At 39.5% G+C, this 17,239-nt stretch overlaps 1 protein-coding gene across 5 annotated transcripts in view; it reads right to left on the reverse strand.

The window, feature by feature from the left end:
* Positions 1–242: 242 nt before the first annotated feature.
* LOC129747925 (uncharacterized) overlaps positions 243–17,239 on the reverse strand; it is a 59,121-nt gene continuing 42,124 nt past the window's right edge. For all 5 annotated transcript variants that reach the window (XM_055742351.1, XM_055742352.1, XM_055742350.1 and 2 more), the window contains exons 3-4: positions 5,431–7,877; positions 243–1,249 (exon numbers count right to left, since the gene is read on the reverse strand). In XM_055742351.1, the coding sequence (XP_055598326.1) occupies positions 1,144–1,249; positions 5,431–7,877 (2,553 nt within the window). In that variant the 3' untranslated portion in view covers positions 243–1,143. The remainder of the gene's footprint in view (positions 1,250–5,430; positions 7,878–17,239) is intronic.

Raw genomic sequence — 17,239 nt, forward strand, 5'->3', positions numbered from 1 at the left:
GCAGACTCCAAAGAAGGATAAATATTGGCGTTTAAAAACAATGACAAAAATGATAAACATGACAAAAATGACAAAAAATTACTTTAAAATACTTTGGATGCGCTCTATGATCTCTGGTCGCAGCAAAAAAAATCAGTTTCTCAAAAGGCTCTTGTGTTCCTTATGAGAAAATGGGAGGAGACATAACACGAAAATTACTCGTCAGGGACTTGGTGATATATTTTTTTAATAAAAATAATCAATCATACATTCTCAAAATGTTATAATATTTTCATCTTAATGATTCTACATTGCTGCCTACAAACCTCAGCAATACACCTCTCCTTTTTTCGAACAAATTTTTACTTTAGCACACCTTCCGCATCACTTATCCTACTTAGGAATTACTATCAAACGTTCAAAATCTATGCATATCATACTCTGTTAGATCTCTAAGTCTGATTTCTGAAATTCGTCTGTTTATACTAAATTGCTCGTTTTCGTCAGCGTCGATTCGTGTGACAGAATATTAGGTATGTGTGCTAAATGACATTTTCACGGTTCCTAAAATAATAACACGTTCCTCCTGCTTTTCCTCCTCCATCCTGTGGGCTGCGAATAAATTAGGATTTAAATAGTCGTATTTAATATAATTTAAATAAAATCAAAATAAATATGCGAGATTCGCCCTCACGCTGTCCCGGATGTAGTTGCGGAACCGTGGAACAACACTGGTTGGTCGTTGGTTAGTTTTTTTTCTTCATAAATTATGGTTCGTCGAACTCTTCCGCAATACAAATAATTCTATCTAAAGGCACTTACTAATGATACTGTCTCAACCTACAGAAAAGTTAACACAATTTCGTTTTTCCCTTCCCGCTTCCTAATCATCCTTTGGCATTTCAATACATTAATGTGGGTTGGTGCGTGAACAATTCTGAATGTGTTTGTGTGTAAGTTTTTGAAGGTCGAATTATTTTCTGCCTGAAATAATGATCGAATAGTAGAGTTTATCTGGATGCAGAATTATCACGGAAAGTTTTTTTTTCATCTTTTCATTCAAATCAATCTTTAGTATTCGTAGACATTTTCCTAGGTGAACTTAAATATTCAAGAACCATTCAAATATTTAAAATAATAATTGAGTTCATCATTCAGCTTGTTCTACGACCGCTGAAGACACACGAATCGGTTACAATCTTGCTGTCGGATGGCGTCGGTTACTTCGGAAAGGTGATCGGTTAAGCTCGCTCCCAGCGTTGGGTGCATCCTGAAAATAAAAACAAAACCTTTAGTATGGTTCTATAAAAAAATTAAGTCATTTATATTCATAAATAATTCCTAAGTTATCAGTCATCATTGGTAAGAAAATAAGAATTGCTAGAAGTACGACAATGGCGCAGTTGATAAGTGTACAAGTGCTAGGTATACGCTGATCCATAATATTTACTGTTATCCGCTTTGAGTTTTCCAATGGAATCCGAAAAATTAATCTATGAAACACTCAGATCCTCGATAAATTTTCCGTTGATAGACTTTGATTCCTTATAAATTTTCCGATGAAAGACTCGCTTCCCCTGTGAATTTCTCGGAATGTTAGTCGAAGTTCCAATGAAAGACTCGGATTCGTTATTGTAATTCTGATGAAAGTTTCGGATTTCTTGGAGTGATGAATGTTTTTTTAAGGCACCTCTGTTGAATTAAATAGTTTCATTGTGCTCAACAATTTTTTTCTTTTGATATTGTTGAAAACACAGGTTATGGGCCCAGATACATCTGGATACGGAAATAAAGAGTTAGTGAGAGGGGTACTCTCAAGTAATTTAGCCTTGCGGATAGCAAGTGCTTCAGCAGCCAGCGGAGAAGGACCAGCAGAGGTCGAGGAGCCAGTCAGGAGCCAGAGGACCATTGCAGAGGGCCAGCAAGCTGTCGAAAGTCCGCCAGCGCAGACTCGAGCCAGCGAGATGTCCCAGGCCAGCACGGAGGTTCCACCAGAGGTCGAGTCCGGGGAGATTCGTGGACCGAGAGGGTTACTCTCGATGCCGTCACGAGCCACGCTGCGGTTAGCATGCTTGAGCTCAAGTCCGACGGCTGGGAGCAGTCCCTGGATCCGCAACCGGGCAGCGAAATGGTCAGAAGGTCCACCCCAGATATATTGGGTGATGCTGATAGCCGAGAGAGTTACTCTCGTGCTTTGTTTGTGCGCTATGGTCAGCAGTTAAGAGCTGATCCATGCGCAGAGAACCATCAGCACAGAAGCCACGAGATGCTCCAGGTCAGCCAGAAGGTGTCACTGGAGTTCGAGGCTGGGAAGTCGGGTTCCGAGAGGGTTACTCTCGATGCCGACACGAGCCGTGCTGCAGTTACCAGCATGGTTTCATTTCCGACGGCCGGGAGGAGAACTTTTGGGATCTGTTACCAGGATTGGTCAGGTCCGAATGCTCCAGATGGAGGATTAGCCCGGATCGGAGATTGGAAGAAACTGTTCGAGAGGGTTACTCTCGTGATGTGGAGCTACGCTGTAGTCAGCACGAATGAGCTTATCCAAGCCTACAGTTTGATTTTTCTGTGGCTTAGGAGGAAGTATTCTCGGCGACGGTTAGTTGCCAGAAACTCTAGCAACACAGAGTCAGATTGGACGTTTGTTGCTGAACTTTGCCTTCCCGCTTTTTATAGCGATCAAAGAGTTGGAGTCGAGAAGATCTTTCGTGTGCTTTGTAGCTGTGCTGCGTATAGTATGCGCGAGCATGTCTTCGATGGATGGAAGCTGCTTCGAATGCCTCGGAGGAGGTGGTTCTGGCGATGGTTAGTTGCTAGCGAATTCATCCACCTCTTGATTTCTGATGAGTTCTGATGATTATGGATGAGTCCTGTCGATCGAAGTCTGGCTAATCCTCGGAGCCACCGAGAGAGGGCTTTGTTAGCTACAAGAGGATGCTTTTCTGGGGCTACCAGAACACAACACTCAAGATATGTTGTACGATCGCACGCTGAGGTTATCAGCCACCAGAGTCAACGCAAGATTCGCTATTCTGGTGCCCGTAGGGTGCGAAACGCTGATGATGAGGAAGAGCAACTTCAAATCGTCAGCAAGCTTAAAGGCCAAAGGGACTGCTTTTTCCGGAAGACCACCATAAAAGGAACGAGATTCGGGCTGAACGAAGTGAGGTTATCACTGAGTTCTCGTGGCGATATCAGTGCTGCGGTTAGCGTACTAAGCAACTATCAAGCAGCCCTGGATGAGAGCGAGATTTGGGAAGCGGTTAGCTTAACCCTAGACTCTCCCACGCTGCTGGAGGCTGTCCCTCTTAGTGTACGACCCCGAGGGTTAAGAAACCAGCATTTGCAGCTTTACGTTCCCATTCGTCTGAACAACTATGGGGCCAACAGCGCTTTTGTGGGAATCTTAAAAACTTTTAATCGTTTTGCTGAGCATTTTGACTTTGACGTTTCGAGAAATGTGTTCCGAAGGAAAATATTAGACGTTTCTAGAACTGTGTCGAGTGGATTTTAATTTTAGAGAGTTAATTAGGATTAAGTTATCATTTGGATCAACATGTGATCCGTTGATTTTTTTATACAAATAAACAAATAAACAAATAAACCCATGTTACAGGAAACCAATTCTGTTTCTCGTACAAATGGGTCTTCTGTAAAACAGCTATCGAAACAGCCCTGCAGAAGTGCGCGGCATGGAAGGCGGTAGGCTTACCCTAGGTCACAGGTTTAGTGACATGAACGTTCACCGGAAGAAGATGAACGATTGTGAGGTTATCACCGAACAACCGTTCAAAGAATTTATCGGTTGTTTGAAGTATCTGGCGATAAATATCATCGAGACCAGATATTTGTGCAGCGGTTAGTGCACTAAGCTAGTACCAGGCCAGCCCTGAGATAGGAGCCCTCTGCCATGCGGTCAAGGAAGGTTTGTGGTTAACAAACTTCCTTGGTGAATTGGGTGTGGTTAGCACTCCTTTCAAGTTAATGGAGGACTACATCCCTTGCATCCAGTATCTGGAAGAGGCGCGGACTCATTAGCGGATGAAGCATCTGGATGTGAAATATGCATTTATCAGGGAGATCGTAAAGAGCGGTCAGCTTTCTTTGAGACACATCTCTACTGAGGATCAGCCAGCTGATGCGTTCACGAAGGCGTTACCAAGGGCGAGGCACGCGAAGCTGTTCAGCATTCTCAATTTGCGAATTGAGGGGAGGTGTTGATACTTACGGTTTCGGATGCCTGTAGAAGAACCGCTTTTCCGGATCGGACCGATCCATTAGCGGAATGTTATTGTTTCACCGCGCGGCACAGAACCACATTGCTGCCGATTGCAGCAGAACCAAAACATTGTTCGTTTTGGTTCCTCTTGCTATTTCCAATTCGCAATCGAAAACAAAAAAAAAAAAACGACAGCTCTAAAAAAAATCGTGAAAATGGTGTTTTTTTTACCCGTTAGACCCTACCCCCCCCTTAAGTGATTCAAAGCAATAACTCAAAGACTATTTCGCCGAAAGAAACATTGAAAAGTAACTAAATCCGTGGTATTTCACATATGGGACTGTTATGCGAGTATATTTCATATGGGACAGCCACGAGTTGATATTTTTCTCGAAATTTCTAGAACAAAATCTTTTTTTTTTATTGTTTTATATTAAAGCCCTTTGTTTAAAATGACGAACTGTCAGCTCAGATGAAAAATGATGAAAATTCATATGGGACTGTTATGCGAGTAGGGGCAGTGCAGGGTTTGTTAAAACCTTCACACTAGTCAAAAGTGTTTCCTAATCAAATCCTTTTTCCCATTCCTCAAACAACATTCTTTTCTAGGATGCAGAGGTAACCTTAAGTAGATTAAACGTGCTTAAGTATTGACTAAACATGAATTTATTTGCCGTTTTTAACTGTAAAATATGCAGTGTCAACTTCTGGGTGAATGCTTTCACCGATGTTGAAATATGGCCCGAAGTATGATTACAAAGAATTTCACCTCATCATGAAATTGATTGCGCATTGTTTTATTTAATGTTTCCAAAGATACTCCGAGAAGGAAAAGTAATTGAAAATCAGATAAATGGTTGAGGTGTGCCTCTCTGCCGATATTGGAAGTTCCCCGAAGGCTTCGCTCGTTTTCGGTGGGAAAGTTGTGGTGGGCTTGATGCGTTTGTTTTGCAACAAACAACAACAACATCACCCCGGCAGAAGTGTCTTCAGAGGTCTCCCCGGTATTCATCGTCGTCCATTAATGGGGACGGTAAAAAGAGAAAAATGAATCGAAAAGTCCTTGCGGCGCATTCCGTTAAGTCGGCCGTATGCTGAATGAAATGAGTGATATGTGTTTTGTGAGTGTAGGGCTGACGCCCCGGGGGCTTTTTTCGGTTTGGTTTGGTATCGTCAGGTGAGTTGATTCATTCGATTCGATATATTCAGATTTAGTTAAGTATTATACTCACATCTCCAGTATGGTGTACATTTTCTTCTCCATCAGCACCACATCGTCAGCACCCTGCTGAACCATCACCTGGCAGAAGGTTCGCTTAGCGCAGGATGGGTTCTTCCAGTCGGTTTGCCGGAGCTGCTGTTCGAAACCCACTCGTCCCGGCCGAGGAAGATCCCGTTCTACGTCCTGCAGCGTCTGGGCAAAGCTGTCGTCGTACGCACCGATGGCGCGCTTTCTCCGGTTGCGTAATCCTTCGTTGCTGTTGCCGCTAATCGATTGGATACTGTCGTCGTCATAATCGATACTTAGCTCACCACTATCTTCGGCCCGCTTTAGGTCGATGATCTCGATCACATCACCCTGATCGTCAAATCGATCGTTCCGGTAGATTTCGTTATCGAGAATGGTGTTCTCCAGGTGAGTAGGATTGGCTGCCCGTTTTGCTCGCTTTGTCCGGGAAATGGGTTGATCCACGGGTTCCATTCGAGTGATGGCCGTTGAGGGCACAACTAGGTAATAGTTTTCCGGATGAGTATGGATACCCTCCATGGCTCGTTTGTGTTCTAGATCATCCAATTCCATTACCAATTGTTCACCGGATCTCCGCAGAAGGTCCATGTCAAAAAAACGACCCACAGTAAGAGCACCCAAACCCAGGGCAGCACCTCCAGCCAAAACTCCTAGAGCCGGGAGAACAATTGAATTTGTACCTGATGCCACCACCAGATCAGCTTTGTCCTTAGCTTCATTAGGCCGCTTAGCAAATCCCAGATTTTTAGAGATCTTTTGTCCGGCTTCGACGATTGGATCGAGCACGGGTTTTGCGAATTCTTGCATCGAGTGGATCCCATTTTGAAAGCTGTCCTTTACTTGTTCCGTTATCTTTACCCAGAAAGGACGTTCCGGCCTAACACGGCGAATAAAACCGTAATTGTAAGGGTAAGTAGCGGGCATCTTCTTGGCGGGTTGGTACAGTTCGTCATAAGGATTCTTGGGGGAAAACTTGACACCTGGTGGAGCGTCGTAATAATCCTTACCCAACATGGCCGGCTCAATGGCAAATGGGGAATGGTCATTATGTTTACTGTACTCGACATTAATTATTTTCTTAGTAGCTTTCGGAGTTGGCTTACTCTCTGGTGGTACAAATTTGGCTGGCTGAACTCCCAACTCGGGGTGAGCATACTGAAGTACTGGCTTCCGGGAATCTTCCAGCTCACTTTGAAGCTGGTTCGATCCGGGGATGGAATACATTTTCGAAACCGGATAAACGGGATTGCCTGGATTTTGAAGCATCCTTCGTTGAATCTTCGGCTGTTCGGCAAAGATCTCCTTGTTTGGAGTTCTAGCTGCGTAGTAATGTTTTTTGCTTTCCTGATCATTGATTTTCTTAATATAGTCAATCAATTTGGCATTCGAGAGACGTGCATTATCGGCACGTGAAAACGGTCCAATATTTGTGGGGAATCGAATCGGTTCTGCATCGTTGACTCTTATGCTCGATCGCAGATTGTCTTCCACACTAAACGGTCCAAAGCTTTTGGAATTGGACTCATCAAGGGGGAAATTGTCGGCCGTTGTAAAGGGGCCAATACTCCGGCGACGACTTGTTCCGGTGGTCATTTCACTTGATGGCTTTGCAAATATCAACTGTCCATAGGCATCACCGGTGCCTTCCAACTTTTTCGGTACCTGGCCTTTCTCGTATGGAACCAATTCACCATTAATGACCCGAGCGTTCCGCCAGACTTGATGTTTGTCTGCTTCATCATCTGGAACTCGAATACCGTGAACTACCGGAATGCCATCTTCGCCAATCTCCTGCAATGCTCGTGCCTTTTTTGTGCCGGTTTTCGCCAGGGGATTATCTTTCATGTAAATGGCATCCGAGCTTATTACCACTGGAGCCGGTACATTGACCGAATCATCCACTGGACGGCTGCTTACCGCAATCCTAACCGATCGACGATCGTTTTTGATCGAGCTTTCATCTTCAAAAAACCGACTCGGTTTATCGACTCGATTGACATGCTCCAAGAACGCATTTATAATGTCCATCGATTCTTGTTTACTATCGCTCGCTATCCGGTAACCATCGGAAGATGAAGGTCTAACACTGCTCGGAGTCTGGGATCTGGAGTGACCAGACTTTTCATCCCGTTTCTTAACGATTATCTCCACCATCCGGCCATTGTTCGATCGGACGTTCAATTTTTGCGTGTTGCTCGGGTCCAAACTTCGGGACACTTTCAGCTCGGTTCTGGTATAGGTCGGCCGGATAAATTTGAGCTTGGTGCTCTCGGAGGTGGATTTTTCCGAGGGGGCCACCGAGAACGATGACTTCGAAGACGATAGGGGTGATGTGATGGTGACCGTGCCATTGCCAAAGGCTTCTGATAGGCTCGCTGTCGTGATGTTGAACGCTAGCCAGAGGCCAAAGGTCAAAAAGGGAGATGAGATCTGCAAGCGAAGAAATGGTTTGAAAATATTATAATAATGTAATATAATATAATATACCTAATAATAATAATAAAAAATGTAACAATAATTTAGCAACAAAATGTAACAATAATATAGCAACAAAATTGACAGAATACTACTATTCGGTACATCTCCAGAAAGCTTTTGAAAATATGTCATAATGTCATATGTCGTTAAATCAGCTTCTATCGACAAAACAGTGAGTGCCGAATTTCTCATCAACATAGATACAAAGCATTTTTTTAGGACTTGGTAGGCTGTGCCCGAAGCTGACATATTTTTTGGGAGCTAAATTTTGTTTTTGTAATTGAAGAAACAATTTGTTAAGAACTGTGAATCTGTTTCAAGAAAAGTGAAAAGTACCCTAAATTTGAAGATACGTCCAAAAAAAGAATTAAGCGCCGAAGCCAAAAAGTTGTCTTTGTCGAAGTTTAGAAAAAAGGAGCAGCTCTTATTCACTGACGGACATTAAAAACGACAGATAAGTACAGAGTACCAACATCATTTTTTTCAGAATTGATTACCTATTAAATTAAACAAGACGCCTAGACGCATGCATGGATCATTCGTTTTGAGCATGCATAAATTTAAAAATGTGGAATAAATTTTGAGTGAGTTTAATTTGTGAGACCAGGAGCAAACATAGTCTTTTACTTTTCACAAAAAGATGTGCGAAATGTAAAGAAATTTATTTTTCTCATATATTACTTTAAATTGAAGTTCAATGAAACCATTATTTTCTGATAGGCATATTAATAAAGACGAAATTTAAGTAAAATTATTTTATATTCTTGATTAAGCTAAATAAATGAATACATTTCAACAACAGATAAGGATATTTGAATGTTATCATAAAAATATGCCTCAAATTACATTTTCTGAAGTCATTGCACAAAGAAAACTTTTGAAAATTGCAAGGCCAAAATATGGCATATGACCAAGGCGATCAGTTTGAAGTGATTGATATTGTTTAATTTTTCATATTCCGGATTTAAAATCCTCGCGGAAATGTGGATACCACGTAGTTTTGTTTTTTTTTGTTCAATGAGCTTGCTTAAGTTTATAAAAATAGGAACAAGTCAACTGTTATATAACCATTACAACACATATTCTGTTCAAGTTTGATTTAAAATATTACAAACACTAAAAATTGCCTGAATAGATACGAAATTTCAGTCTACGACAAAGTTGTTCAACGGAAAATTTTCTTTAAAGAATTTATAAAGTGGCACAAAAACTCGGTTCCACAGAATAAAAAAAATATGTCGATTTTCCAGTATAAAATATTAAATTTTCGCATACAAACGTAAAATTCTAAATTTATTCATGTAAACGTCACTTGGAAATTCTGCAAAAAATCATGAATGAGTTTTGCCATAAACTAACCCCAGGGTTTGAGAAATTCAATCATGGCCCCAAATCGACGAAAATATTTTTGAAATCAGAGTTCAAGTAGGCGTTGCCGTCGACACGCAAGGATTAAAAATTTTTGCTCCGTAAAATAAGTGTTTTTTTCCAGAAGCAAAAAATAGCATAAATACAATTAATCTAACATGGAATTCAACTGATTATAACTGCGAATGTGAGAATTGTGAACCAATTGTGAAGTGCGCTGTATCGTATTTAGAAAATCCCGTGGATATTTCGTACACCAGAAAGAACTGAAGGGCGACGAAACGAAGGACACAAGTCTTTCATTTTCCAAGATGCTTACATGTTTTGGATATGTTGGTAAAAGAAGAAGGCACGCAAAGTGTTTTTGAAATCGATGCTGGCCCGTGGCTTTAACAGGTTGCTAACCCATGAAGAATGGTTGCTAGCTCCTGATGAATGATGAATGATGAATAATGAATGATGAATGATGAATGATGAATGATGAATGATGAATGATGAATGATGAATGATGAATGATGAATGATGAATGATGAATGATGAATGATGAATGATGAATGATGAATGATGAATGATGAATGATGAATGATGAATGATGAATGATGAATGATGAATGATGAATGATGAATGATGAATGATGAATGATGAATGATGAATGATGAATGATGAATGATGAATGATGAATGATGAATGATGAATGATGAATGATGAATGATGAATGATGAATGATGAATGATGAATGATGAATGATGAATGATGAATGATGAATGATGAATGATGAATGATGAATGATGAATGATGAATGATGAATGATGAATGATGAATGATGAATGATGAATGATGAATGATGAATGATGAATGATGAATGATGAATGATGAATGATGAATGATGAATGATGAATGATGAATGATGAATGATGAATGATGAATGATGAATGATGAATGATGAATGATGAATGATGAATGATGAATGATGAATGATGAATGATGAATGATGAATGATGAATGATGAATGATGAATGATGAATGATGAATGATGAATGATGAATGATGAATGATGAATTTTTAGTTAATTCTTAATCCGTTTTTCCTTTTTTCCGAGAAACTGAATCATCGGCAAGGAATTCCGAACATGCTGTTGCTGTGTTGTTCAACTCGTGCTCATCAATCGCACTACATAATCCTATTCAATATTTATCGAGCAGATATGAAGTGCGAATAAACAACTCGGAGCGGCGCGCGCTTCCATGCTAGATTAGCGTGACAGATTCCAATTAGATGGATCACAGCCGAACTCGTTAGCGAAAAGCGAAAACGATGTTACGCTTTTTGCCCCCATCTCGTCAAACTTTTCTGTGCTCTGTTCTCTCGCAAAGTTGAATCAAAACACCGCTCGGTCTATCATTAAATGGTGAGAAAGTTCCGTTCACGACTCGCTAGTTTTGGTAGGAGCTTCGTCGCGCACATCAGCAGTCGAAAGCAAAAGTGTGTCGCGGAAAGCTCAGCCTCTTCTCCTGTTCCTTCTTCTTGCAGGTGGCAGCCTAGCTAGGATTATGCAATATGGCCAAATATTTTCTTGTTTATGTTTTGTGTTTGCTTTTCTCACGTCTTGTGACCGGTTTTTTCTTCTCCTCTTTTTCCAGCAACATCGTCATCGATGGTCGTTGTAAATCAAAAATTCCGACATGTAGGCCACCAAGTCGTGGTCAAGTCGGGGGCCTCGAACGAAAGTAAGAGTGAAAAGTAGGAAACGGAATGAAACGTTCGCGGATCGCGCGATAATTATTATGCCATCAAATATGTGTGAGCTTCGCAAAGTTTCATCATAGCTGCGAGGTCATTAAGAGGTGGTCGTCATCGGCGTCAAAATTGTTGTTCATATTTTTTGCGCTTTTTTGTTGCTTGCTCTTTCTTTCCACTCCGATGCGATGGCGTAACTGCGAAAAAATTGGGTCTTCCGAGATGGTGTAATGGCCGAGATCTGGACCAAATTTTATTGACCTCGAAGTGGGCTTTTGAAAATGTGATAAGTATTTGATGAGTCATTAAATGGAACGGCTGCGGGGCCATAAAGTTATAACATCATCAAATCGAAGCTGGGAAATATCAAGGGATGATGCTCATGATGCTTGAAGGAAGTTTTCAAGTAGGATTGATAGTCCTGAAAATTTTTAACTTATCCAATGTATTTTTCGAAAATTCTCTATAAGGTTGATTATGATGAAACTCAAAATTTACTTTGAAATCGGACTAATCGAAAGAACAGATGTAGCAATGCTACATTGTAGCTGTCTATCTAGGTTTCTATTCGTAAGAACTATGTTAATTTTTTAGTGTCTCCCAATCCGGGAATGAGCTGAGCTTAGCTTAAGGTTGCCAGATTTTTTTCAGCACGTAACCGGGCCGGACTAACCGGCAATTTTTAAATAAAAACCTAGCAAATTCCGGGCATTCGATTTCAAATTGACGACTATAAATCCGGGCAATATCCGGGCAAATTTTGTCAAAACTAAGAAATATCTTAACAAAAATCCAGGAAAAGATAGGAAAAGATATGAAATTCAAGGAATTCAAGGAAAAGATATGAAAAAATTGTTTTTCATAAAAACTCATCGATTGATTTTGAACCGTATTTAGGCTTCCAAAAAACCTTTCATGATTATTTTTATAAAACCTGCTCAAAAAATTTCATTTTGGAGGTGTTTGTTGTATTTTTTTGTTTAATTTGCCAAATAATAAGAAAAAATCCTGGCAAAATCCGGTGTTTTTTAACGTGTGACTCACACGGGGTGGATCTGCTAGTGGGCTGATTGTTTCCGGACTGACTTTGCGATGTGCGAACAGCGCACAGAGAACACGTGTCAGAAGAGAGCCTTCTCTTCAGTAGACACGGCAGACTGGATCGGTAGCATTGGTCTGGACGCGTAAAGACTAAACTCTTTGGGTTTGGTTTTGACAAGAACCGGGTTTGCGCCACCAATCACTATCGGGGATCCAAGCAGTGGAACAGAGCAGAGAAACAACTCCAGGACGAGAAAGGCAGGAACACCAATATTTCCAACTTTGTCTCTTGTCACGTTTATTTCTCTTCACTTCTCTATTTACAACTTAACTACACTGCTTACTAAATGGAACTAACTCAAGGCGCACTGAGAATGCGCCCTTAAATAGGCAGACACGCAAGCACAGGACCACGTGCTTGCGCCAGATGGAAACGCCTAGAACGTGCTAGGCGCGTCGCGCATAATCTTTCAGCGAGAGCAGCCTCCTCGTTCTCTCGGCGCCGTACTCTCGCGTCTGTGTGGCACTCTTCTCCTCTCGTGAGTGCTCCGGGCGTCGTTGCTGGACATCGGCGTCGTGTGTCGGGAATCGCTCGCTGCTGCTGGGAGCTTTCGTAGCGAACATACTCCCCCCGTTGGAATTCCATTCCAACACATTTGATGGTTCTCCACGCTGCGGCGATGAATCACTGCTGAGGCTGCAGGTGGGTGTTGAGCTCTTGCCGTCTTGGAGGGACGAATCGCCTCGGAACATGATATCCGCCGGATTGTGCGCTGTGTTGATGCAGCCCCATTGGTAATCTTTGGTAAGCTGAACGATTTCAGCCACTCGACTTCGATCATACACTGGTAGACATTCCAAGGGTTTCTTCAACCAAGCCAACACCATTTGGCTATAGGACCATACAGGCGCGGTCCTATGGGGGGGGTGATCGGGGTGATCACCCCCCCCAAGCGGCAAAAAACCGTTACGAAATACACGCAAACGTTGGATTTTATATAAAAACTAAGAACTTTTCCTAGTAGGTGTACTTTCGAATTCTCAAATTTTTCCACTCCGTGGGGGTGTTTCTCCAAAAAAGATTTTACTAATCACTTAATAGCTTTAAATTGAAAAAAAGTCGTTACACCTAACTAAAACAGCTGTAACTTGCAATTCCCTGGAACGGATTTCCCAAAATAACTTTCGTTAAGGTACTCAGCGTTGAAAAAGAATTTGCTGACCATATACGCTACCGGCCATAAGTTTGGGATCACCCCCTCAAAAACAAGAAAATTTGTTTGGTCATATCTCAGACATATTGCATTTCTTTTGATCTTATTCTAAAGTCGATGAACAAAACCTTTTTTGTATATTTTTGGCAAAATGTATGTTTATTTAATACTAGCTGATCCCATACGAACTCCGTTTCGCTTTCAACTTGGAATATGTCATGAACAGTTTTTATGGAAGTCAATTGCCAAGCATTCTCCAGATGCACTTCTGAATTCATTGTTAAGTAATAATTGCAAAATTATTGGACGATCACTTTGTCTGTCGTCTGCTACTAAATTTTAAATCAGGAATCAGTTGACCGTGCCAAAAAACCACGTGTATAAATTTCGACTAAATCATTGCATAACAACGCAATTATTGCCAAAAAGCTAAACCCCTTTCGGGGGCTCTTATACAATGAAATCGATTGCGCTTCCCTCAAAACTCCCGTGTGCAAATTTTCAAAGCAATCCATTGTACAATATCGTCAATATTGCTAAAAACAGTGAAAATTTAATTAATATGGACGACCCCTTTCGTCGACCCCTGGCAAAACATTTGACATCTGAAATCGATTGCCCGTCCCTGAAAACTACCGTGTGCAAATTTTCATCCCAATCCGATGTATAATAACGACGATATTGCAAAAATATTGAAAGGTTTATATGGACGACCCCCTTTGCCGGCTCCGTACGGGAATTTAATACCTAAAATCCATTGCTCATCTCTCAAAACTTTCGTGTATCAATTTTCGTCTGAATCCGATATATAATAACGACAATATCGCATCAACAGTGAATAGTTAATATGGACGACCCCTTTGACCGACCCCTGATTTTAGTTTGGATAAGTAAAATCAGTTGTTTGTCCCTAATAACTCCTATGTGCAAACTTTCATCCCAATCCGATGGATAAAAACGTCAAAATCACTAAGTTACTGAGAACTTAATATGGACGACCCCTTTTGCCGGCCCCTTACACTGAATTTGATACTTCAAATCGATTGCACGTCACTCAAAACTATCGTGTACCAATTTTCATCTGAAAACGATGTTTAATAACGTCAATATCGCAAAAACACCGAACAGTTAATATGGACGACCCCTTTGGCTGACCCCTTACACAAAGTTTAACACCAGAAATCGATTTCTCGTCTTTCAAAACACTCATGTGCAAATTTTCATCACGATCCGACGAAAATTAACGTCCATATCGCGAAAACAATATTTGTCTTCTATGGACGGCCCCCTTCAAAAGGGGTCATCCGAAAATCTAAAAACATTTTTCATCATTCCTGGTCCTAATGAGCATCCGTGCCAAATTTCAGACCTCTAGCCCTTAAGACGGCTGAGTCTATAGAGGACAAACAAACAAACAAACAAACAAACAAACAAACATACAGAAATTGCTTTTTATATATATAGATGACTTAAACTTAAGTTGAAGTTGGAAAATTTCCAAAATATCGCACTTTATATTTCAACCCGATTAGTTCAGGGTTGGGTGAACCCAATTTAAAAAATCGAGTTGCATTTGAATCTTTTTTATAACCGTCAAAACACATTGTTTTTCAATTTTGTGTTATAAATTTGCATAGTGTTTTAAACAGATAAAATAACTACTTAAGTTATCGATCAAAGTTTGGAATCACCCCTCAGTATGGTGTATCGGCAAAAAGTTTGGGATCATGCAAAACATGCAATTTAATTTCGTGCGTATCTCTGTCATCAAACAACGTATAGCTTATCTGAAAAGTTAAATTTAATGCTCATGAGTTGTTTTCGCTTTTTGGATATTTAGTGAATTTTTTTTAAGACTAACTTCGTTGAAACTTTAGCTATAGTTTGATCATTTTTTAATAATGTTCACCAAATAAATGGTATGTTCAATAAATACCTGCAATCTTTTTTGGACCATAACTTTATTATTATTTGGCTCCATGTTTGATGATCAACATATCTCGATCCTTGACTTGAGCATTAAAGTGTTAAATTGCCTTTGGGGCCGTTCAGATACCACGTGGACAGAAAAAAAATGAGATTTTTACCCCCATCTCCCTCTCCGTGCACAAGTGTGGAAATTTGGCAACCCCTACTCCCATCCTTCAGATGTTCACCTGGACAGATTCGATTTTTGTTGAATACATCTAACACTACATTTCCATTTCATGGTTTATTTTTCATTGCAAGCTCCGATTTTTACAGAATGCATCTCAATTTGAGATTCTCAAAAGCCCATATTTTTTTTTTAATTAACACATCGAAACTGTCTTGACAATTTAAATTAAAAAAATACATTTAAATTTCAGAAAACTTTTTTTAAATAGTTTCTCATTTTGGAACTTTTTTGAAAAAAATTAGCATTGATTGTATTTGCCTTGACGTAGCAAAAATGATCGATTTTGATTTATTGATATAAAACGATTCTTCTTAATTCAAACTATATTTGATATTTTTGCAGATATTAAGAATTTTAATTTACATACTTTCACGTTTGAAAAAGAAATTGAAATTTTAGATAAATATATGGAAAATGGCCAAACACGTCATATTAAAAATGTGTTTTCTCGAAATAAGTTTCTTTTTTTTAAATTAATTATTTATTCTTCTTTCCAAGGCTTATTAACTGTGATATTTTACGTTTTTCATGAGCTTTTATGCACTTATACCCCTTTGGCTCGAAGAGCCTTATACATTTTCAGCCGTTATCACAATCAAACAATTTTAGTAATGATCAATAGTTTTTATAAAATTTAATTTAAAACTTTCAAAGTTAAGTTATTGAAATAAGAAATGGTTACGATTAAATGTTCTGAGACCAAATTATGATTAAAATCATAAAAATAAATTTCAATTAAGGGGATTTTATGGTAATAAAAATTACATTAAAAATGTGAAATTAAGATCATTGGTTGAAACTTGATATCAGTTAAACTTCAAATTCTATACAAAGCTCGAAAAAAAATTTGTGTTTTCCACTAACTTTGATTAGTACTTTGGTTTTAAAGCTGTAAAAGGCTCGCGTTACCTGCGGATGTACATATGTGACTGCAGTTTTTCACGTATTGTTTGTTTTCTATGCAAAAAGTGATAAAATATTTTTATCAATTCTATCATCACTTTAAAAATATTACTCACAGTGGTATTTTCGGCAGATATTCGGTGATGCAAACAATACTTTTGAACACATTTTAAGCTAATTTACGATTTTTCATGTTCAGAATATTCGTTTCACTGAATACTTGAAAAGGGCCAATAGTCGGTATTCGGCTGTTCGCACTATTCGGTAAATCTCTAATGATATCGATTCAATTTCCGAAAAAATACTAAAAATACGACTTCTGAAACTAGAGGTGATGGATAAAATCTGAAATCGAGGTCAGAAATTTATTTCCGAAATCAGTTTTAAAAGCATAGGCTCCAAAAACTAGCCTTTGGTTTAATTTTTCCTATTCCGTCATTCCCGACTATTTTCTCGGAAACGAGGCCATCGCTCAAGTTTAACATTCGGAAGATACATATTTTTCTAATTTGTGACCAACAAGGCTGGATTCCAGGATTTACACCAACTATATCGCCGATACTGTTTTTAGCTTATGTGCACAATAATATTTAAAATGGATAAATGGAAAATGGGTGGATATGAGTAGTCAACCAAGCTAAGCTTAGCTAAGCTATGTGCACAATAATATTTAAAATGTTGAGTTGAAATTCAGCATGATAATTTAGGTTAAAAAATCCACTCTGCATCTGAAAGTTCGGTTATTTTAATTGCAAATGATTATGTTTCAGAAATTAACTCTTTATTCAATATGTTTTTATTAAATTCAAACATTATAAAAAAAAGATTGAAAATATTGACAGCATGAAGAAAACATACGACTTTCCACTTTTTTCATAAGTAATTCGTTGCAA

This window comes from Uranotaenia lowii, chromosome 2 (assembly GCF_029784155.1).
Source record: "Uranotaenia lowii strain MFRU-FL chromosome 2, ASM2978415v1, whole genome shotgun sequence".
NCBI classification, from domain to species: domain Eukaryota; kingdom Metazoa; phylum Arthropoda; class Insecta; order Diptera; family Culicidae; genus Uranotaenia; species Uranotaenia lowii.